Source organism: Natator depressus, chromosome 11 (genome assembly GCF_965152275.1).
Source record: "Natator depressus isolate rNatDep1 chromosome 11, rNatDep2.hap1, whole genome shotgun sequence".
NCBI classification, from domain to species: Eukaryota; Metazoa; Chordata; order Testudines; family Cheloniidae; genus Natator; species Natator depressus.
The window spans coordinates 32213367-32237425 of record NC_134244.1 but is presented as its reverse complement, the minus strand read 5'-3'; the positions used below and the strand labels follow the sequence as shown (position 1 = coordinate 32237425).

The 24059-nt window shown below is 39.3% G+C and overlaps 1 protein-coding gene across 16 annotated transcripts in view; it reads left to right on the top strand.

Moving 5' to 3' along the window:
• The window catches only part of BAZ2B (bromodomain adjacent to zinc finger domain 2B), a 272852-nt gene extending 249333 nt beyond the window's left edge, over nucleotides 1-23519 (top strand). For 15 of the 16 annotated variants that reach the window (XM_074967402.1, XM_074967404.1, XM_074967403.1 and 12 more), the window contains 5 exons: nucleotides 57-192; nucleotides 4872-5018; nucleotides 10254-10516; nucleotides 11551-11694; nucleotides 22065-23519. In XM_074967402.1, coding sequence (XP_074823503.1) covers nucleotides 57-192; nucleotides 4872-5018; nucleotides 10254-10516; nucleotides 11551-11694; nucleotides 22065-22218 — 844 coding nt within the window. In that variant the 3' untranslated portion in view covers nucleotides 22219-23519. Of the gene's footprint in view, nucleotides 1-56; nucleotides 193-4871; nucleotides 5019-10253; nucleotides 10517-11550; nucleotides 11695-22064 lie in introns of those variants that run through there. The other variant, XM_074967413.1, reaches the window with a different exon arrangement.
• The last annotated feature ends 540 nt before the right edge of the window (nucleotides 23520-24059 follow it).

Here is a 24059-nt window from a genome sequence, read left to right as displayed (position 1 = left end):
TCAGAGATCAGCAAACATGGATGTGACCTACTTAATTTCTCTGTATTTCAATGCAGAATTGAAGAGGATATTGCTCCAGGGCTAAGGGTATGGAGAAGGGCATTGTCAGAAGCTCGCAGTGCTGCACAGGTAGCTCTGTGCATTCAGCAGTTACAGAAATCAATAGCATGGGAAAAATCTATTATGAAAGTTGTAAGTGTTTTTCATTTAAGAAATACTGTAACTAAACTTTGCTGTGTCCTATTTCCCCACTTTAAGATACTGTGATTACTAATGTCTCTCTTACCGCTTCTAAAACTTACGACAGTTAAACTGTACATAGTGCACTTATGAGCATAAATCGTACAGATTTCACTTTTGCCAAATTCAGCATTGTGAAACTTCCTATAATGGAAAGCTCTTCCACTGGTTGCTTTATTTTTAAGGTGTCAATTATTCTTTGAAATTAACATGTAGGTATAAAATAGGCATTTCCGTGCCTCTTTGATGGAGGACACCATATTACTGAAAATTACTCATCTGTGATGTTCGCTTCAGGAAGACTCATTGTCACATACTGTAATTAAAGGCTTGATTTTTCAGAAAGTTGAGATGCTCCAAAATGTATGTGGCTTCTTTCCATGCCCACTTATCACGAGTGAACATGCAAACTGGGCAGATATATAAGCAAGTGGGTTGTAATGTCCATCTCCTCATACACATGCCCGTTTAACAAGTAGAGCTGTGTTAATTGCACATACAAAAAAGCATGCAAATGCATGTGTAAAAATTTGCATGAACCTTTGAACCTCAAATTTCTGAAAATTAAGTTTTAAGACTGCTCTAACATTCATCAAAGAGAACTTTTACAGTTAAGTGTTAAGTATATAATGTTGAAATGTTAACTTGTAAACATCTTCATCCAATGATTGGACTGTTAAAACTAGCTCAAAATTGCTTTATGACCCAATATTGTGATCCAGTATTGTCAGTGTAATATGGTGGACACTGTAGAAAGCTTTTTTTTTTTTTTTTTAGTTATTAGCCCTTCTCCTCATTTTTGAACAAGCAAGTAATATCCCACTTCTACCCATTAGGTATGCTTTGTATTTCTAGATAGATAATTGAAGGATAATTTACAGATACAAATTATGCTTATAAGGTTTTATGCTCCTATCAAAAGATTATGGATACTACGAGAGGAGCCAAAAGACCACGGAAATGGCTTAAAGTGTAATTTGGGACTTTGAGAGCGAGGTATAGTTTAAATCACAGTTTTTCTCAGTTGGGTTTGTGCATTGAATTACACAGGAATGTGGGTATTTAGTAGAAGGGCTCCATCCTGAAAGGTGTTGATATTACTTACACCAAAAAAAATTTTTTTAATTGCATAGGACAATTTTTAAAATTCAGAATTTCCTCTTCCTTTTTTAAATTGCACTTTGGTTTTTCTCGTGTTTTCCACTCATATTTTTATAGTTACAGACTTTGGACTAGAGAAAACAAGGCAAATGAATAGTCTAAAACACCCATCATCTTAAAATCTTTCCCCTATATTCACCAAAACAGTATCTATATTAATGAATTTGGAAGTGGCAACTAGCAGCTGAAGTTAGTAAGAGTTCCATTTCCTATGCTGCTGGCTACTGTCGTTTCTTCTCCCCTTTTCCCACAAATAGATGTCTGATCAAAAATATGTTTGTACTCTAAAATAATTGCATGTAAAACTCACTTGTCTAGTTCAGTTGTGGACTGTCAGCTTACATAAATTTAAATGATATATATATATATATAGTTTTATAAAAATATAAATTGTAAATATGTATTAATATATAAAATTCAAATATACATTAATGTAAAGATATAAAATGAAATATATAATATGTTATGGTAGATATTACATAATGAAGTTTTTCCTACTTTAAAAGTATGATGACTTCAGAGAGGTCCAAATGGCTATATCAGGCACTCGAACGATTGGCTTTGTCCCCGGTTGATCAATTGCCTTTTTCTTAATAACTATTTTATAAATATTTACGAACACATCTGGCTCTGATCCTGAAGTCACAGAATTTTCTGTAAGCAGTGTCTGCATAGTCCAAAGATTATCAAACTGTAACTTGTTTAATTTAAAATGGACTGTATTTAATAATAATTTAGAAAATATTTTTAAAAATTAAATAGGCTTATTATAACAGCTCTTCATTTGCAGTATTTTAAAACTAACAATAATGTATTTTAACTCTCTATTAAGCAGCTCCTTTTCAGTGCCTAGATTTTTCATTTGCAATTGCTTTTGACTGACATGTGCCATGACTTCCAGCACTTAATTTAATACATTTCCAGCAAAGCTACGCAAATTGTCTGTTTGCCTGTATAATACGTCTGTGAAAAATATTAATACCTCATGACACTGAGGTCAGAGGTCTAAATAAAAATTACATTTGAATAATATACAGTAGCCACACTTAAGATCTTGCCAGTATTGTCTTAGCTAAATACTTACTTCATTATTTGCATTATTTCCCAAGTATTTCCTATAGCAGGGGTGGCCAAACTTACTGACCCACCGAGCAACATACAACAATCTTCAGAAGTTCGAGAGCCGAGGCGTGCCTGCTGGGGCTCGGGGCTTCTGCTCCATGGGAGGCACCTGCCAGGGCTTGGGGCTTCAGGCTCGGCCCTCTGAGGTTCCAAGCCCCAGCAGGCGTGCCCCAGGCTGAAGCCCTGAGACCCGCCTCCCTGCTGGGTAGAAGCCCTTACTTCAACACCTTGCTGCAAGGCAGAGGTCCTGAGCTCCACCCCAAGTCTGGGAGGTGGAGAATGGGGGAGGAGCGTGGGGGGCTCCGGGAGCCACACTTTAACTGTAAAAGAGCCACATACGACTCATGAGCGACAGTTTGGCTACCCCTGCCATATAGCAAATGCTGAGGTATTGTATCTATCTAGCCAATACAAAACAGGAAAGTTCTTCAGGTTGACCACTCTACAGTATGACCTTCAATTTTATAGCAGTCTAGAAAGAGTTCAAATATGACTGTCCATGAAATCAGAATCCCTAAATTGCAGGTCAGTTTGTATTGGTATGGACATGTCTGGTTGGGTCCAGTTGAGAAAGTGAGGAGTCATTTACGTGGTCTGGTCTGTGCAAGGACCATGGACTTTTGTCCCTCCCATCACCTTGGCGGTTCACTGCACTCACTTTAAAGACCCACTCCACATCAAGAGACTCAGAGAAGAAATGTACCTCCCACAGAAAATAAAAATACCAAATTTTCTATTTTTAAAATGTAAATCAAATGTCTAGTTGTGTTTTATTTTTCCATTTATCCACACCATGTGCAGCTGAAGGCACAAAGCTACATGCATCTTAGACTGGTACTAACCAACCTCTAAAACATGCTATTATTCTGTCTTAATGCTGTATCTTTAGTGTAAATTCTGTATCCAGGTGTTGCTAGTGTGCGTTTTTGCAATGGACTTGCTAAGACTTCAACAAAACAAAAAAAAAGTTGTAATGAGAAACAACTCCAGAGATATAAAGGTATCACGATTTCCTGGAGTCTGTGGGAAAATTAATAATGAATTGGAATTATTTTAGTGCTAGTATTAAGTTAATTTAGGAGCTCATCCAAAGCCTTATTAATTTTTCCCATTGATTTCCATGGCTTGGATCAGGCCCTTTCTGATTATTTTTCTAAAATAGGGTACTAATTTTAAAATGTAATTACTTTATAAAGTTCTACAAACCATATAACGTACTAGATCTTGCAATTAAGATATGCAAAAGAAAAATTTCAGACTGTTTTTCCCCACAAACCTTAGGGATGCGGTGTCTCATTCTTTTTCTACCCAGCTCACTTCATCAAATAATTATCATATTACTGACCTACTTTTAAATTTATTCACTTTTTAAATAAAGCTCTGCTTACATACTCCTAGCCATATGCCCAGTATAAGGCCAACCTAAAGTCAGAAAAGGGTAACATACAGCATTTGCAGAGGAAAAAAACATGATTTTCATTATGATTTTGCATCACTCTCTTTCTTTTTGCATAATGGTAATAATGTTCATGATGGCATTTTATTCAATAATTTTGGTCATGTCTTTTGTTTCATGTGAACTTGTTTTTATGTAAAATTAACATTGATTAAATTTCCTACACAATGAAAAACCAACAATTATTAAAGATCAGTTCCCATAAGTGCTGTGCCCTATCTGCAAACAGTGAATGCCCTACCAGCTGCTGAACCAGATGAAAAATCCAAAGTGAGACTAAACAGATGTGTCTTGCTGCATCTTAAAGGCTGTCAATCTTGGCATTGGCAGATTATAAGAGAGTAGATCCAGAACAGAGGGATCTAAGGATGCCCTGCTTTCTAGCGCTAGGATGTCAACCCTGGGGACAGACAACAAGAGCATTCGAATTGATTGTGACTTCCACCATAGGGCATAAGTGGAGAGAGAGTCGCTGAGATAGCATATGTGCTATCAGTGGTTTTTGTGGTTATCCAATACCTCTGCAGCATTTAGTCAAATGTAAAAGGTATTAATTGCTTTGTATGCTTTGACATCAGTGTTAAATGTAGATGTGTTTTTCAAGTGTGTAATGTGTAAGCATTTCGCCTTTGGCTTAATTCCTCACACTGTACATGAGCCATGCAGATATCCCAGTGCAACCACAACCTGTTATGTAGTTGTCCATATACATGAGAGAGAGAATTATAGAAATACATAGATGTATACACATGTATAGCTGTGGCTACTGTACGTATGTAAGATAATGTGGAAAATATCGTCCAGTGCTGATTGTATGGCATATATTACTACATTTCAGGAACATTTTTTAAGGGAGGCTTATTGAATTAAAGTGATTTTGCATGTATTGTAGTACTGCCAAATATGTCGAAAGGGAGATAATGAGGAACTTCTGCTTCTTTGTGATGGCTGTGACAAAGGCTGTCATACATACTGCCATAGACCGAAGATCACTACTATACCAGAGGGTGACTGGTTTTGTCCTGCCTGCATAGCAAAGGTAATATTAATCTTAAAGATGAATTGAAATGTTTTTGACCCTCCAGTACCTGAGTTCAGAGTTCTGTGCTTCTCCAGCAATTGCTGACAACTTGACAAACATCTAAAGTAGAGCAGCAATCTGCATGCCTTACACTGGCTTGGGTGACTATTAGGGATGCTTTCAAGTGTTGCAAGAGAAGAATAGAGTCTTAATAAAGGTGTTGGCAAAGGATATGACTTTCAGCTACTTTGTTTTTAATTGTACTCATCAGTAATTTTGCATTTAAACATAGGCTGCTACAAATTTGATATCCTAAGCATCTTTTTCTCTATTTTAAAATAAGTTTTTTCATTCACCTTTCAAACAAAGTTGATATAACTGTTGACAGACAAATGTTTCATACAGATATGCAGTATGAAAACAAATGTAGTAGTATTATGATGTTAGTGTGTCACTTCCATCATTCTCATATAGTGCTAATCAAAGATTATATTTCTCTCAGACAAATCTTTTACCTTCTATTGTTACAAGTAACACCTAAGGTTGCTGTATAATTACTCTGTATTTGTATTTCATAACACTTTGTTAACAATCAGTTTGGCTCTTTCTCTCGCTGTATTCAGTCAGTTTGCGTTTTAGTTTCCATGGGTGTTTCACACAGCAATAAGGGAGAGAAACCCTATCTTTTTAAAAAAAGGAAAATGGAAATGTAAAGCCACAAAAATTGGCAATACAGGGAAAGGGGGGAATTCCAGGACAATTGTAGTACCTGAAGATACTTTTAACTCATTTTTTTAAAACTGAGTTTATTTTAATATTTTATAATAGTTTCATAGAGCATAAGGCCAGAAGGGACCATTAGCTCAGCTTGTTTCACCTCCTGTATATCATAGCCTATTAAATTTCACTCTTCCCCCAGAATTCATCCCAAAAACTTGTATGACTAAAACATAACTTGTGTTTGACTAAAGTATATCTTCCAGAAAGGCATGCAGTCTTGAATTGAAGAGGTGAAGAGATGGAGAATTCACCACTTCCTTTTAATAGTGTCCCTTAACTGGTGCTTTGCCATAGACAGTGTTATGCTATAGAAAGCACCCTGTATCTTTTATCATGGGTTTCGTTCCTCATTCCCAAATTACTGAAACATTTGGGTATAAAGGAAGCCAGAAACTAAAGGTGCAACTCAGAAAAGACTCCCAGATTTGCTGGATTTGGGTCTAAAATTCTGTAAACCCACCAAATTTATCATATGTCTACCTTAAACTGTCAGGTATCGGGGGTAGCTGTGTTAGTCTGTATCCACAAAAACAACAAGGAGTCCGGTGGCACCTTAAAGACTAACAGATTTATTTGGGCCTAAGCTTTTGTGGGTAAAAAAACCCACTTCTTCAGATGCAATGAAGCTTATGCCCAAATAAATCTGTTAGTCTTTAAGGTGCCACTGGACTCCTTGTTGTTTTTGTAAATACCTTAAACTGTAAATCAATCCAGGCAGTCTAGGTTAAAGCTCAATACAGATTTGCTGAAAACTTCATAAATCTTTTCCCTGTAACAAAAACCGAAACTGGGCAACTTTCAGCTAATTGCGTGTTTTGTTTTAAAACATCTGCTTTATTATGAAAGTTCAGCCAACAAGTTTTATAAAGATAAAGATGCATGCCTGCAATACATTTACAAACGTAACATCACCATATGTAATGGTAATACCACATTTATTTTGTATTGTAAGTACAGGGAAACACTTTTATCTAGGATACTTCTGTGTGGCAACTGATGGCAAATGTTGACATTGACTTGCTACCTCTGTAGATTAATTCCAGATAAAATAAGTGTTTAAGGGATATCCGTTTGACCAAGTTCAAATAGGGCTTACTCAGGCAAAACTGCCATTAACTTTACTGAAGGCCTGACCCCGTGAGGAGGTAAGTGACAAAGAAGGCACTAAGCCCTCTCAGCTCCCATTAATTTAATTGCAAGTTGAGGGTAAACAGCACTTCACATGTTCAGGCCTTCAGCGAGGACATTTGGTCCATTCCCATGACTCTTCAATTGACTTGGCATCTGAAGGACCCTTCAATAGGGTCACCATTAAGTCAGCATTTTGCAAAAATTGCCACATACAGGTATGTGTGTATGATACTAGAGTACTTCCCTATATTTAAAACAAGAAAAAATAGAAACCACTGTGTGGTAATAGTATAGAAAATTCATAGTCATTTATAAACCTTTGCAGTATTCTGTTTTTAAAGCTAAGGAATTCTTAGTTTTTCTAAGTTTTTTCTCCTCGTATAATTCATTCATATTCTCTGCATCTTATACAAATGGTGCAACAATGTCAGCCCTTCCAGCTTTATCAGGACCAAAGTGCTTAAGCAATGTGTTTAACATTCATGTCATAGATAGGCAAATGATAACACTATTTACAGTAAGTAATGAATTCTGCATAATCATGCTCTGAAAAAATGTGTAACATATAGTTTTTTAGAGAACTAAACAGAGAACCCAGATATCAAAAAAGGCCTCCAGCATCATTATTGCTTGTATCCTGGTAATAAATAAAATACAATCAGATGTGAACACTAGACCACAAGTAGGGGACTGAAAAAATAAAATAACATTTTACAAAACCTAACACAAATGTTAGAAAATTGTGTTTTAAAGTGCCAATGAAATTGGTTTTGGGTGTATTGAAACATTTTCTTAGTATTTGCCCCCAGAATATAATAGCATTTTGTTAGTGCTTGAGAAACAAGAAGCAAAATTTACTAAATAGAGATGAATGAAGTATAGAAAGTCAATAAACAGCAAATATTATGAAATCTAAATCTGATTTTTAAAACTCTTGTTTAAATTATCTAATATGTGTGTGTAACACAACCATTTTTAATACATAGTTTTTAGTTTGACAGTGTCTCTTTTTATTCATTGATATTATCTTAATTTTATAACACATTGGCTGGAGAATAGTTGGTTGGATGAGTTTAGGAAAACTTCAGTGTAGTCTCTTCAGTAGCTTTAGGTACTTGACTTCTAGATTTAGGAAATCCCTGTTAAGATTAGAGCGAGAATCCAGATGTAATGGGGTTTTTTGGTGCTCTCAATACCCAAACCCTGTTTACAGACTCATCAGGAAATATCTGTATAATGTTTAGTTGAGATTTTTCATTTACAGACATCCTTGGACCCTCGTCTTATCAAATAAGGGAAATTTTGGAGTTCATTATCATTGCTTAGGCAGCTAAATGAAACTTCATGAATGCAATCTATAAATCTGTTGATATTCCCCTTTCAGCATAGGCTTGCTGGACACTTCTTGTTTTCTCAACCTGCTATGGTTCCTTTTTAAAAGGCTTTTGCATATCTGTCCTCCCCTATTCAGATGTGGGCTGTTTTTTTACATCCTGTTTATCATCCTTGAAAGATTGTGGTTCTCCCCATGGTCTTGTCAGTTTAGCTTTCAATCTTGCAGTAAGATTGATATTTAAAAGGCAGTAAGATGCAGGCATTTTCATCTCATTGTCCCTTTCACTTTGCATGAAGATGATGTGGTCCTCTGAATGAATCCCTTTGTCTAGTTGTGGAATTTCACTGTAATTAATCTACTAAATTGTTAGTCTGTTTTCTAGACCTCCGGCATCCTGGTATTAAGACTAAACTAGGGCTTTCGGAGTCTTTAATCAAGAAAGGATCTGTTAGAATTAGACGGTAGAGATGGAAAAGACCTATTCAATCATTCAGTCCTTTCCCTTCCAGTTCCTGTCTATATTTAGATATTTTTATAGTGTCTGTTAATACAAAATCTAGTGTTTTGTCCAGTCTAGTTTTAAAATTGCAGTGATAGGGCCGTCACCTCTTTTAGCACATTTTTCCAATGCCTCATATATCTTGCTGTCAGGAAGCTTTCAGCTTTTTAGCCTACCATGTTCACTTTCTTAGTTTCATCCCATTATTCTTATATATGTATGTATGTATGTATTTTCCTTTCCTCCATATTGTTTATACCATTCATGTATTTGTAGACTTCCTTTGTGTTCTCCCTTAGTTGTCTTTGCCACACTATACATATTTAACTCTTCTAATCTTTCTGCATAAAGCAATCAATTCCTTGTCTACTGACCTTTAAATAAAAATCTTTATCTTCCACAATATTCAATGTCTTTCCAGTAGTATTGGTCAGAAACAAATGCAGTATTCCAGGTGTGGTTGTACCAAAGCCATTTAGAGGAAGACCATTACTTCACCAGCCTTTTAATCTTTTTGAACATGTAGTCTGAAATTGTATTTTTTTACCCATTATATATATATCTTCAATCTCTCTGGTCATTCGATTACAGATCTAAAAGTCACAATATTATAACAAACAATCTTCAAAAACAGACTTCAACGAGAGACTGCTGAATTGGAATTCATTTGCAAACTGGATATAATTAACTTAGGCTTGAATAAAGACTGGGAGTGGATGGGTCATTACACAAAGTAAAACTATTTCCCCACGTTTATTCCCCCCCAACCGCCGCTGTTCCTCAGACATTCTTGTCAACTGCTGGAAATGGCCCATCTTGATTATTGCTACAAAAGGTCCATCTCTTCCCCCCCGCTTCCTCCCCCCCGCTGGTAATAGGTCACCTTACCTGACCACTCTCGTTACAGTGTGTATGGTAACACCCATTGTTTCATGTTTTCTGTGTATATAAATCTCCCCACTGTATTTTCCACTGAATGCATCTGATGAAGTGAGCTGTAGCTCACGAAAGCTTATGCTCAAATAAATGTGTTCGTCTCTAAGGTGCCACAAGTACCCCTTTTCTTTTTTCTTAGAGCTTTAAAGAATTCCAGTGGACTTTTGAATTAAGACTGTAGCCAAGATTTTTCCAAAGAGACTAGTGATATTTTTTTGCCTCAACTTTTATGTGCTCAACTTTAAGATGCCATAAAGTGGCCTGGTTTTTAGAGCATGGTTGTTCAATATCTTCTGGAAATCAGATGCCTTTATAGTGTTCTAAATTGAGGACCTAGAATTCCTAGTCACTTCTGAAAATATTGGCCTATGAATTATACAGTCTACGACCTTTAGAGATCAAAAAGAATTAAGTGATCTACCTGTTCTCTGTTTGTCATACTAAATGCAGCGATTGTATTTTGATACTGTTTAGTGTGTCAGACCTTCATGGGTTTTCTGTTGACAAATAATACAAACTTCTGTGTAATCTGGTTATGTTTTGTTACATACTTGGATTCTCTCTATTGTAGGCAAGTGGTCAAACCCTAAAAATAAAAAAACTTCAAATCAAAGGGAAGAAAAGTAATGAACAAAAGAGAGGCAGGAAATTGTCTTTAACAGGAGATACGGAGGATGAAGACTCTGCAACTACAAGCAGCTCTTTAAAAAGAGGAAAAACAGACCCCAAAAAAAGAAAAATAGATGAAAATATTTCTAACCAATTAAAACAAGAAAGCTTCACTCCTACAAAGAAACCTAAAAGAGATGAATCCAAGGACCTGGCTATATGCAGGTACTGTCTGCCTGTCTTTTGTGAGACATTTGTTTGAAGCCAAATAGTACCTGCTGCTCTGCTAGTGTGCTTGTAGTAGAGAGAGCACAGAGACCTATTCCCTATGGTGCCTCACACAGGAGGCAGCAATAATTAGATTACAGCCAGTTGGGACTGCAAGTGTGTGTGGTGGGAGTACCCAGCTAAAGTTACCTGTTGCAACACTTGTATCCTCATGAGAGTGTAGCAAGGTGGGGTGTAGCTATGAAATCCTACCCCCTTTTCTCCTGTGTGCTAAAAAGAGCTGGCAGGGGGACACTGAGGAGAGAAGTGTTGACTACAACTTTCTAAAGGTGTAGGAAATCCAGATGCCCAGCACATGCCAAAGAAGCATTCTGCCCCACAAACGGCCCCACCATTCCTGTGGTGCACCTTTTCCCCTTGCTGGTTGGCTCTCACTGGCAAGTAGCATAATTAAGCCTTTAGACTGTTTTAGAAAGTTAATAGCACTTGTTCGGTTTGCATAGACGTAAATGAGCTATGTTAAAGATCACCCTGTGGAAAATTTACATGGATACATTGTATTCTGTTTGAAAAAATAATTTGAATTTCTTCCTGGAGAACTAGCTTTAACGCAGGGGTTCTCAAACTGGGGATCGGGACCCCTCAGCGGGTTGTGAGGTTATTATATGGGGCGTCGCAAACTGTCAGCCTCCACCCCAAACCCCGCTTTGCCTCCAGCATTTATAATGGTGTTAAATATATAAACAAGTATTTTTAATTTATAAGGGGGGGTCACACTCAGAGGCTTGCTATGTGAAAGGGGTCACCAATACAATAGTTTGAGAACCACTGCTTCAAAGAGATATAAATGATAAACTGAGCATTAATGAGAAATGTTACTTATTGAGTGCGTTATGCACTATACATGACAATATTATGCTCTCCCTAGTAAAGTTAGAGTGACAACATGTTGTGAATGTACATGACAGTGAACATCCTGTGCAAATGAGCCAACAGCTGAAGGTATTGATTTAAAACCTTGTTTTATTCAGCATGATCCTGTCTGAACTGGAAACTCATGAAGATGCATGGCCTTTTCTACTTCCTGTAAACTTGAAACTTGTTCCTGGTTATAAGAAGGTTATTAAAAAACCTATGGACTTTTCCACCATCAGAGAGAAGCTAAGCAGTGGACAGTAAGTAAACATATTGTACATTACATTTGTGAATGTTCAGCAAAAAAATTAAAATGACACAATCAACTTGAAATCTAGTAATTTTAAAAACAAGGAATTAAAAGTAATTTCAGATGCTGTTTGTGCCCTGGAGTTCTCCTGCTAATTTTTATGGTTCTTCACAATTTCATGTTGTATAAATATTTCTCTCTTCCCTGTTCCTATGTGAAATACCCTTTCAAACATCATGGGAAGCTGAGAAACAAACTTCACAGAGAAAACAGTAAAACTGACTGTTCACAAAGTGCTCTGAATGCACAAAATAACCCTGAAAAATCAATGATTTATTTATTTCAGTTGTAGTAGTCTTTTGAGTTACTTGTGTGTTTGTTTTTGCTTTTGTTTTTTAATTTCAAGACAGGAATGTGATTTTTAAGTAGACATCTTTTTAAGTATTACTGTACATTGGTTATAATTAATTCCAAAGCTACGTACTAGAGGAAAGCATGAAACATTACAACAAATAGTGGTTAATTGTTTCATAGTCCTTTTGTTAGAGAAATTTAAAATAAATAACGGGAACAATTATTTACCCCTTCCGCTGACCCTTTTTCAATTCACATGGAAAGATCTCAGCTGTCATTTCTCTCCACTTTGCACTGCTGCAATCTTAAGAACCAACACTGAAGCAACTTTCAGCCAAGGAGGAAGAGATGGACTCACTTCAGAGTCCATTAGCTCCATTCAGAACAGGCTGTGGAGGGTTTGCTAGGGCAGTGCAAGGCACTCTCCCACATTTAGCTGAATTTGATCCTATGACAGATTTAAACACACACACACACTCTCTTATTAAAATGTACAACTATAAGCCTTTCTTTTCAACCATTCCTCTGAATAATCAATGACTACTATAGGTAATACTTTATAGTAGTACTATAGGTCTGGCATGCTGTAGAGTCACTGGGCCAGAATAGGCAATGCAAAGAATACCAAAGAAACAGAAAATTGGATTCTGCCTGTTAATGCTACTACACTTGCCACCCAATAGATTATGATGGAAATATAGCCTGAAATTCCCACGGATGTCATGGAGTCCTCACTGCAACCAACACAAATTCAGAAGTAAAATGTTTTGCTTTTACTATACTGTAGGTATTTGTGAAGTTAAATAAAATATTAAGAAAATACTATTATGCATAGGTGATCACAGATGACCACAGATGACAGGAAAGCACACTGATTTACAGAATCAGGCCCTTAAGAATATAATTTATGTGTTGACAAACTAATTTTCATCCACAAAATGCTAAAGTAATATTATGTACCTGTTTTTCCACTGCCTTGCACCTTATGTAGTCATTTACACTAGTGCAAAGTAATTGTAAAATGCACCCAACAACATGAGTGTGGAATTCTGAGTAGGTAACATCTTGTGCCCATTTTAAATATCAGAGTACAAGGCAGTGGCAAGTGACAGCCCTTAAGGCCTGGTCTACACACTAAGTGTACCAGTTTAGCTAAAGGTGTTATATTTAAACTGCTTTAGGCCTGGTCTTCACTTAAAAATTAGATCAACTTAGCTACGTTGCTCAGGATGTGAAAATGTTCACGTCCAAAATGCTATAGTTAAGTCAACCTAACACACAGTGTAGATGCTGCTAAGTTGATAGAAGAATTCTTCTATCATCAGCCTCGCTACCACCTCTCCAAGAGGTGGATTCGCTACATCGATGGAAAAAAACCCCTTCCATCAATGTAGGAAGCATCTACACCATTGTGCTACAGTCGCACAGCTATGGCGCTGCAGCTGTATCAGCTGTAGTTTAGACATGCCAATAGTTAAACTATTGCAGCTTTTCTGTGTTGAGATTATAATGTTGGTTTAAACCCTGGTTTATATTGGTTTAACTTGCAACTGTAATTTCCATGTGCAAGCTGATAAATGGATACAATCCAGGTTTTAACCAGTATGAGTGGCCACACGGGGTGAGCACTAGTTTAAATTGTTTTTTAAAGCTATTTAAGTGAAACTGGTGCAAATTCTGTTTAGGCAATCCATAAATATTCAACTTAAACCCACAGAAGTAAGGGAATCTTCATTCTTAACTCATTCTCACACTTAAGACTTGAAGCACAGATGGTGCCTGGCTCTGGATTCCTTACTTAGAGAAAACTCCTGTTAAAACCAGTGGAAGATTTACTTGAATGAGGATTACATACTTGGCCCATGGATTGAGGATTATACATTGTATTTGTGCAAGATTTTTCCATACCTCGGCACAAGTTATGTTATGGATTTAGTTTCATATTTGCCTGATTCCTTTCTCTTTTTAAAAAAACTGGTTTAATATTGAAAACAGTGCTTTGAAGTAATGAGGTGATGGTTAGACAACTCAGAAGAGTTGATTTCCGCATCTCATATATCCAAACCAGTACCAAAAGTGAAGTACAGCATTAAATAAGTCTTTTAAAAGTCATATAAAAGTAGGTCACGGGATTTTTACAAATATATCCAAATAATTCAGTAAGCCTTATTGACTCTGAAATCAGTTTTCTCTCTATCTAGTTATTTTATATTTGCCCATTGCTGTGGTATCTGAGTGTCAGTTGTTATTGTGCTATTCCATACTATGAGCCACTAAGAAGTATATACAAATGTGCTTATTAAAAAAGGTTAATGCAATGTATGCATCACCTTTTCAAACATCAATAACTTATGCAATCAAATGTACATAATATCAAGAAGGCTTAAATCAGATTATGGACTGAGAAAATAGCAGAATATACTTTTTTCAATGTAGTACATTCATAGAATCATAGAATATCAGAGTTGGAAGGGACCTCAGGAGATCATCTAGTCCAACCCCCTGCTCAAAGCAGGCACAATTCCCAATTTATTTTTTTTTGCCCCAGATCCCTAACTGGCCCCCTCAAGGATTGAACTCATTGATATCCCCCCCTCCCCCCCAAAAATCCCCTTTTGAATGGTAGAATTCTCCTTTGTTTACAGGATCACTCACTGTCACAATGCATCAGTACCCTCCATGTGATAAGGATCTAGGACTAAATTTCAAATAGTGGGCCAAATCATAAAGTGGAAGTACAGTCTAGCTCATAGGAAAAATGTGCTCCAGTGGCATAAGGCTGAGGAACAAAATCTTCAGCATCCATGTTACAAGCTAGAATATCTGCAAGTGGCCCATTAGTAGCTACTTGATCTGGAAGGGGGCTAGTGATTTATGGAGGTCTGGGCCTGTACCACTGAAAGTTAATTGGAGCTTTGTCACTGACTTTTCTGGTGCAGGATTGTCCCCTGCTAGTGAGGTCAGATCCACAGGATATACAAATACAGAGGTGCAGAGACGCTTGGGCACTTTCCTTATTGCTTGGGGTTACCAGTACAATGGAAAAGCAACATTCTTGTTCAAGTAGTGTCACTATGGGTGCCCCACATTGGGTGCCCCACTGTGTTTGCATCCCTGAGCTGCTGATAGCAGCGTCCGCTACGCCTGCACATGCACTGTCTCTCCTTGTGCTGCGCAACAAGGCTAATCAGTATGCACAGGCTAACCCCCTCAGTTCCTTCTCAACTGCCCCTGGTTAGAGACAGAGCTATTTGCAGTTCATTAGGAACATTACTTTCTATTTCCATTTATATAGTTAGTCTGTCTCTTAGTGTAGTTGTAGTTTTTTCTAGACCCCATTTTTCTCTTAAAGTAAAATAAAAAATTAAAATTAAAAATACTTTAACACCCCTCCTTCCCACGTGCTTTTCTTCCTTCTTGCGGACCTTTCCCTTATGGGGTATGCCTGGTTCACCGGGCTTCAAGAAGTGCCTTACTTGCAAGAAGGCAATCCCTATTGCAGACAAACATTCCCAGTGCATTCGCTGCCTTGGGGAAGGCTACATCCACCAGACATGTGGTCTCTGCCAGCAGCTCAGGCCATTTTCACATAAGGATAGAGAGCTCTGACAGAAGATTATCTTCATGGAGGCAGCTCTCAGATCCTCTCAGGATCTGCACCACAAGTCACCTGGCAGACGTGAGTCTTCCCCACAGCCCTCTACATCTAAAGGCTGTGGGTCGAAGAAGCAAGCTGGTGACGCTTCCCACACGTCATTAAAGAAGAAGGCAGGAAGCCGCCATAGTGAGCCCCGAGATAGCTGTAACCAGTCCTCATCACACTCGGTATCTTTGGTTCGGTCAGCACTGAGACCTTCCCAGTCTGGTACCCACGGCTCACAGAAACAACAGCAGCTAGTACCATTGACATGCCCATGGACCTGATGGGTACAGTCATCAGCACTGAGGGACAGGACTAAGCACTGCGCTAAAAAGGCACTCCTGATACATGAGTCTGTATCAGTACCATCATCTGGCACTGGAGTGACCAGTACGGACAAGATCCCCATCTCTCCCAGTACCGCCATTGGTACCGGTGGAATTCCACCACTCCAGAGACCTCCACGTATTGGACGTACCAGAGTCCCTACTTCTCAGTATCGGGAGGCTCAGTGTGGAGATCCGCCTAGCATGGGAATCATCTCCGCTGCCATGCCATGCTCTCCCGCTCTTTAGTGAAGGGTAAGACAGTGAGCCAGAGGAGGCGTCGTCACAGTACTCCTCTCAGGCTCTGTATGGTGCCCAACATCAGCAGGGCTCCAGAGTGTACCCTCAGATGGCTCCACCTCCGCCATCTTGGAATGGCCATCCATCGGACCACCACTGGTTTCTATGCCACCACCACCCCAGTGGCCATAATAGGACCCTTGGGCGGCATATCACCAGCATGCCTCTCAAGCCTCACCCAAGAATCCTTGAGGCACATCCCCTTGGCCGCAACATCCGCAGCTTCGGCACCTCCAAAAGACATCATGGAGGCGGTGCCGAGGAAGAAATGTCTCCACAGACCATATCCTCTTCCTCCCTGGGTGAATCTGTCATGCCTTCCCCACCATCTCTGGCTGACGACTTTTGTCTCTTCCAGGGTTTGGCAAAGACCGTTGCAGACACTCTCCAAATACCACTGGAAGAAGTCAAGGACACCCACCATGATCTCCTTGACATTCTCTATTCATCCTCTTCTTCAAAGATCACCCTTCCTATTAACGAGGCCATCTTGGACCTGGCAAGGACCATCTGGCAAACCCCAGCATTGGTAGCACCTACCTGCAAGCAGGCAAACAAAAAATATGTCTCAGCTAAGGAATCTGAATTCCTCTTCTCCCACCCTCCACCCAACTTCATTGTGGTGGACCCTGTCAAATCCCGTGGCAGTCAATGCCTGTGGCTGCCAATGCCAGATGAGGTCCACTCCCTACGATAGGGACTGGAAGCACCTGGACCTTTTTGGAAGAAAAGCATAATCCTTGGCCACGCTTTGATTCTGTATAGCCAACTACCAAGCCCTCATGGTGAAATATGATTATATAAATTATTCAAAACTGAATGATTTTATTGAACAGCTGCCAGAGTCACATTGTGACCAATTTCAGGCCATTATCCAGGAGGGCCAGTTAGTGGCAAAGACGACACTGCAATCGTCCCTTGATGCAGCCGACACAGTGGCTATGTCCATCTCCACAGTGGTGGTGATGCGATGAGCGTCATGGCTCCATCTGTCGGGCTTCTCAAAGGAGGTACAGTCAACTGTTGAAGATCTTCCTTTTGAAGGCACAAAGCTCTTCAAAGAAAATACTGATGGCTTCCCTTCATACCTTGAAGGACTCTAGGACCACTCTCTGTTTGCTGGGCATCTACACACCAGGACAAAAACGGAGATTTAGTCCCCAGTCCTTGTATAGACTATGCACATTCCAATATCCAGCTCAAAGCCCGTACGAACTTCAGAGAAAGGAAAGTTAATTTTCTAGGCATAAACCATTTGGGTCACAATCTTCCTTGTCCCAGCTGTCTACATCCAAACACCAATTTTGACAGGCCAGTTGCAGCGTCGATAGACCACGCCCCCCCCAACTACTATGACCAATGCTTTTACACCCATTGGGCCACCAATTAGCATCATTTCGTAGTGCCTGGGAACACATAATATTGGACCAATGGGTCTTAGAGATCGTTCCCACTGGGTACTCCATCCATTTTACCTCCCTACCCCCTCCACAACACCCTTCCCCATCCATATTCGGGGACCCTTCTCACGAGAGTTTACTACTACAAGAGATAGATTGTCTCCTCCAGTTACGAGCCATAGAACAGGTACCTCAACATCTTCAAGGCAAAGGGTTCTACTCTCGGTATCTCCTAATACCCAAGAGGAGGGGAGGCCGGAAACCCATAGTAGACCTCAGAGCTCTCAACAAGTTTGTCAAAGCTCAAAAATTCAAGATGGTTGCTCTAGCAACAGTCATTCCAGTGTCAGAACAGGGAGACTGGTTTTCGGCCGTCGATCTTCTGGACGCCTACTTTCATATCTCACAGACGATTTCTCAAATTCACTCTAGGACAAAACCACTACCAGTACACAGTGCTCCCCTTTGTACTATCATCAGCCCTGAGAGTATTTTCCAAGGTTCTCTCAGTAGTAGTCATGCACTTATGCTCCCAAGGGATCATGATTTACCCGTATCTGGACATTTGTCTCCTCAGAGCCCCATCTCTCCTAGAGATTCTCACCAAAACTACAGTATGCCTGTTTACAGAATTGGTTCTACAGATCAACGCCCAGAAGTCAACCCTTATTCCAGTACTGTGCCTGGAATTCATAGGCACAGACCTTGACTCGCTACAGGCCAGAGCTCTGCTACCTCAACACAGATTTCTCTCCTTGGTCACACTCATAGAGGCCGTACAAAGAAGCCCACAAAGATCAACCAGACACTGCCTCCAACTCTTGGGGCATATGGCAGCGAGCACACCGGTGATACCATATGCCAGGCTTCACATGCGATGGCTTCAGATGGGGTTCAGCTCAGTTTACAGACCACAGGGACAGGTTAGAGAAACCCGTCACTACCCTCCACGATCAGAAACTCCTTAAACTGGTGGAAAGGCCCAGCCAACCTTTGCAGAGGGATTCCCTTCTCGCAACCTCACCCTTCAGTTCTTCCCACCACTGATGTATTGCTCATAGGATGGGGTGCACATCTAAATGACCTCACCACATAAGGCAAATGGTCACCCACGGAGATCTCCCTTCACATCAATCTCCTCGAGGTCAGAGAGGTTGGGAATGCCGGCACACACTTCCTGCTGTTGATCAAAGGATCACACACAAGAATTCTAACGGAGAACATAGCTGCATATACTACATAAATCGACAAGGGGGAACCAAGTCACCCTCCCTTTGTATAAAAGCAATGAGACTATGGAACTGGTTTATCTCTCATGATGTCACACTGTCAGCAGCCTACCTTCCGGGCACACAGAATTCCATAGTGGACAGCCTGTCACAAATTCCCACATGACCATGAGTGGGAGCTAGACCTAGTCGTACTTCACAATCTATTCAGGTGGTGGGTGACGCTGACCACAGACTTGTTCACCACTTACCTGAATAATGTCCACGCTACTGCTCCAGAGTGGGAATAGGAAAACACACCTTGGGCGATGCTCTCCTCTTCCCCTAGACATCCTTTACACCTTTCCTCCTTTTCCCCTACTATTGAAGGTCCTGCTGAAAATAAAAAGAGACAGCACACATGTCATTCTGATCGCTCCTACTTGGCTGAGACAGACCTGGTACCCTTACCTGTCATAGCTCGCAATGTGCCTGCTGATCTCTCTCCCAGTCACTCCGAACCTTCTCTCTCAGGACAGAGGATGTAATCTGCATCCCAACTTTGGGGTTCTCCACTTCAAGGCATGGCTCCTTCTTAGTTCAAACACCTAGAAAGCTCCTGTTCAAAAGAGGTGCAAGAGGTATTATTACACAGTAGAAAGTCCTCGACACAACATACCTACCTGCAAAAATGGTCCAGGTTTTGGATTTGGTGCGCTTCCCAACAAATCTCCCCGACATCCTTGACTCTTCCATGTACCTTAGATTATGCACTAAAAAAAATTGGGGCTATCTCTGAGGTCTCTGAGTCCACCTAGTGGTTATAACAGCCTTCCATCAACCAGTAGAGGGATACTTGGTGCTGTCACACCCGACTACTAAAAGGTTCCTCTAGGGTATAATAAACCTCTTCCCACCACCTCAACTTCCTACTTCCACATGGAACCTAAACCTGGTACTGAAAGGACTAACTAGGCCTCGCTTCAAACCCATAGCCACCTGTTTGCTAATGTACCTCTCAATGAAAATGGCCTTCCTGGTAGCAATCACCTCTGCTAGGAGAATAGGAGAAATAGTGGCTCTGATGGCACATCCCCTATACACAGTATTCTTTTGAGACGAGCTTACTCTCAGGGCACATCTGAAATTCATTCCCAAAGTAACCTCCCTATTTGACATGAACCAATTACACCTCTACCCCGCTATAATGTGACCCGATAGAACTCGAATTTGGATATAACGCGGTAAAGCAGTGCTCCATGGGGGAAGCTGCGCACTCCGGTGGATCAAAGCAAGTTCGATATAACACGGTTTCACCTATAACGTGATAAGATTTTTTGGCTCCCAAGGACCGCATTATATCAGGGTAGAGGTGTAATTCATCTTCCAACCTTCTACCCCAAGTGTCACCGAGACAACAGGGAGGTTGTATTACATACACTAGATATCAGGAGAGCCCTAGCCTTCTATCTGGACAGTACGAAGGTTTTCAGGAAGTCCCCTTGGCTTTTCCTGTCCATCGTGGAACAAGCCAAGGGCTCAGCAATATCAGCCCAAAGAGTTCCAGGTGAGCTCAAACTGTATCAGACACCATTACCAAGTTTGCAGTATGACCCCTTCAGATACTATTCATATATTCTCCACAAGGTCGAGCTCCTTATCCGTTGTCTTTTTCAAGAATGTCCCCATCTCAGAGATCTGTAGAGTGGCGACATGGGTGTCAGTCCACATCTTCGCAGAACATTATGCAATCACTGGGGACTCCGCCTTTGATGCCATCTTCAACTCCACAATGCTGTCATCTATAATTGACTTGACTCCAAAGTCCCAGCCCTCCAGAAGAGATACTGCTCAGGAGTTGCCTACAGTGGAGCACCCATAGGGACACTACTTGAAGAAGTTGTTACTCACCTTGTGCAGTAATGATGGTTCTTTGAGATTTGTGTCCCTATGGGTGCTCCACAACCTGCCATCCTCCCCTCTACTTCGGAATTCTTGTCAATGTCTCTGCGGTAGAGAAGGAACTGAGGGGGGTTAGCTCCCGCACGCTGACTAGCTTAGTGGCACATCACAAGGAGAGACAGTGCATGTGCAGGCCTAACGGACACTGTAACTGAAGTTCTCCGATCAGCAGTGAAGGGACGCAGACACGTCTACAGTGGAGCTACCTATAGAAAGACACATCTTGAAGAACCATCGTTACTGCACAAAGTGAGTAACTTCTTTCTGTTGCTTAGTCTAGCTCAGGATTTGGCACACTGTGAGATCAGTAAGTGTAAGACAAGACTTGCATATGATAATTTATAATATTGCATTTACATTTTAGTTTATTACCATCCAATCCATTTTACTGAAGGCATCCAGATGTATAGTTGGGACATTGTTTTCTCTCTCTCCCTCACCCCTTCTCATTCTCACACTCACAGAAATATAAAGCAACGCTGTTGTAACCCTCCAGTTACTCAATGGGACAATCTCTTACATTACATGAGGTATGTCTACACAGCAGAGAAAAACCCATGGCTGGCCCCTGTCAGCCAACTCAGGCTCGCGGGGTTTGGGCTGTGTGGGGCTGTTTCATTGCTGTGTAGACTCTGGTACCCTTCCATCCTGCAGCTCGAGGCCCAGGAGCCCCAATTGGCTGGCATAGGCTAGCTGCAGGTTTTTCTTTGATATGTAGACATACCCATATGGGTCTGTATGCTGTACAGATTGCTATCACAAGAAAAGTAAACGGAACTCTTTAGTCCATTTAAAACAGTCAGTGATGCAGCCAAATAAGGGAGAAGTAAAATGGGAATAATTCCTTATTATTTTAACCAGAAAACTATTGAGGGAAGAGCGTTGGTTGAAAATTGGTGTTGGTTCTATTATAGATGTGGGATTCTCCCTTCTAGACTACTTTCTGCAAACATCAAAAACAAAAATAGAAATTATCATCTTTGCTCTAAAGACGTTTTCCTGGAATTAGTTAATATTAAAACTAGAAATGTCAATTATAACTGAGATGTACAGTATATACTGAATATTTCATGGTCACCTGTACATTATTTGTATTTTTACATTCCCTTCTGATGTATGTAGGTTGTTGTTTTTTTTCCCCAGGATTCTCAGTGTTCCAAAAAAAAACCTTACCCTCTCTGTTCTTTCAGGTACCCTAATCCTGAAGCATTTTCTCTAGACATCAGGCTTGTTTTTGACAACTGTGAAACCTTTAATGAAGATGATTCTGACATAGGCAGGGCTGGCCACAACATGAGGAAATATTTTGAAAAGAAATGGACAGAGATTTTCAAAGTGAGCTGAATTTATCAGAACTCAGTTTTTTTTTCCCTTAAACAAGGACAAATGAGACCAGCAATGTGAACTGTATTTACATAAAAAGTGCAAGGCACACACATAACTAATGACTGTTTTTTTTTCCTTAAAGAGAAGTATCGCAGAAGAGTGATACTAATTCTAAAGGCTTCACTCCTACAGCAACCATGGCCCTTGGTTATTGGTTTGTGTGTTTTATCAAACTAATTTAGGTAGAACAGGGAAGCACACCCAAAGAATTTCAAAGAAAGGGGTGTTATAGTGCAATAGCAATTTAAAATATATCAAAACGCACTGAATATTCAACCACCAGAGCTCTACTTGGGGAAATGGTTCTCTTTTCCCTTTCAATAAATATCTATTTTTCATTTTTTTACTTTGTAGGTTATTTTTTAGTGAATGTATTTAATTTTATGAATTATTTATGATTAAACAGCATCCAGAATCTTCGTTTTCTGTGAAAAGGAAGAATTAGAAAAATTGCTTTAAATCTTGAAAATACAACAAGGAATGTTTTAAAATATAAAACAAAGCCAAGTAAAACTGTTTACACTGATGTGCTATAAAAGCACTAAAAGTTAAAACTTTACTGTAGAGTTACAAGTACATTTATATATATATGTTGCTGCATCACTTGTGTAGTAAAATTGTATTTGAAGACAGTGAAGAAAATTTGAGACATATGTATATACTGTTCATTATTGTTTATATTATGTCTTGTTTTAAATATGTATGATGTGTACATATTATTTGCAGACATTATTGTTTATGCCTTAGAAGGACTGTAGCATTTTATTTTAGTCTGAAGGTAATTATAGCTATATGGCTTGTACAGTAATTATCCTCTACCAACACTGTGGTCTCCTTAATCTTGGTAGTGCCTGCCTTTAAAACAGGGTGTAGGGGATATTAGTTTTCCATTTTTCTATTTTGTTATATAATTTCAAGCCACCAGGGCCTCAGATTTAAGTATAATCATTTGTATCCATGTGAAATAAAATTGTGACAATTTCTTACGCACACAGTATTTTTTCATAGAAACATTTCCCTCCATTTGCCTTGCCACAGAAATAACAAAAGACATTTGTAACCACTGTGTTTTATCTACTGTGTGTTGTGGTGGCCTGTTGGAGGCAGATAGATCAGAATTTTTTTTTTTTTGTACGTATGTAAGAGTACTTGAAGCTTTATTTAAAACAAAAACGTTGTGGAAAAGGTAGCATTCTTTTTTCTTTTCTTTTTTTATAGGAGTGTTATTTTTCACTAGTATGTGTGGCACGGATACAATAAAAGACTGTTTTGCAAACCAGTTTTTCTTGGTTATTTAGTACTCGAGATATATGTATAAAAGAAATACTGAAAAATGGGGATAATAATCTTACCCATCTACCTCTTAGGAGTATTAAGATTGATTAATATTTGTACAGTTATATGTTAAAATGTTTTATATGTTAAGTGTGATGATAAAATATATATATTATATACTAGTAAAAACTCTGTGTGTGTGTGTGTGTGTGTATATATATATATATATATATATATATATACACACACACATAGAGTTTTTACCAGTGTATCTATCTCTCTGTATGAAATGTAGGTATTATTATTACATATGCCTTATTACAAGTTAGAAAGGCCTATCTTTCTGCTTAAATTTAGTTCTGATTCATACTTGTTCCATAAATCAGATCAAATATTTGTTTTTCAAAAAGTTAGTGGAAAAATAATTCAGTTGTATTTAGCTGTGCGAGGACCCAAACATGAAATAAAACTCAATTTTTGGGGGGAGTAGGGGGGAAAAACAAATATGACACGGCACTACAGAA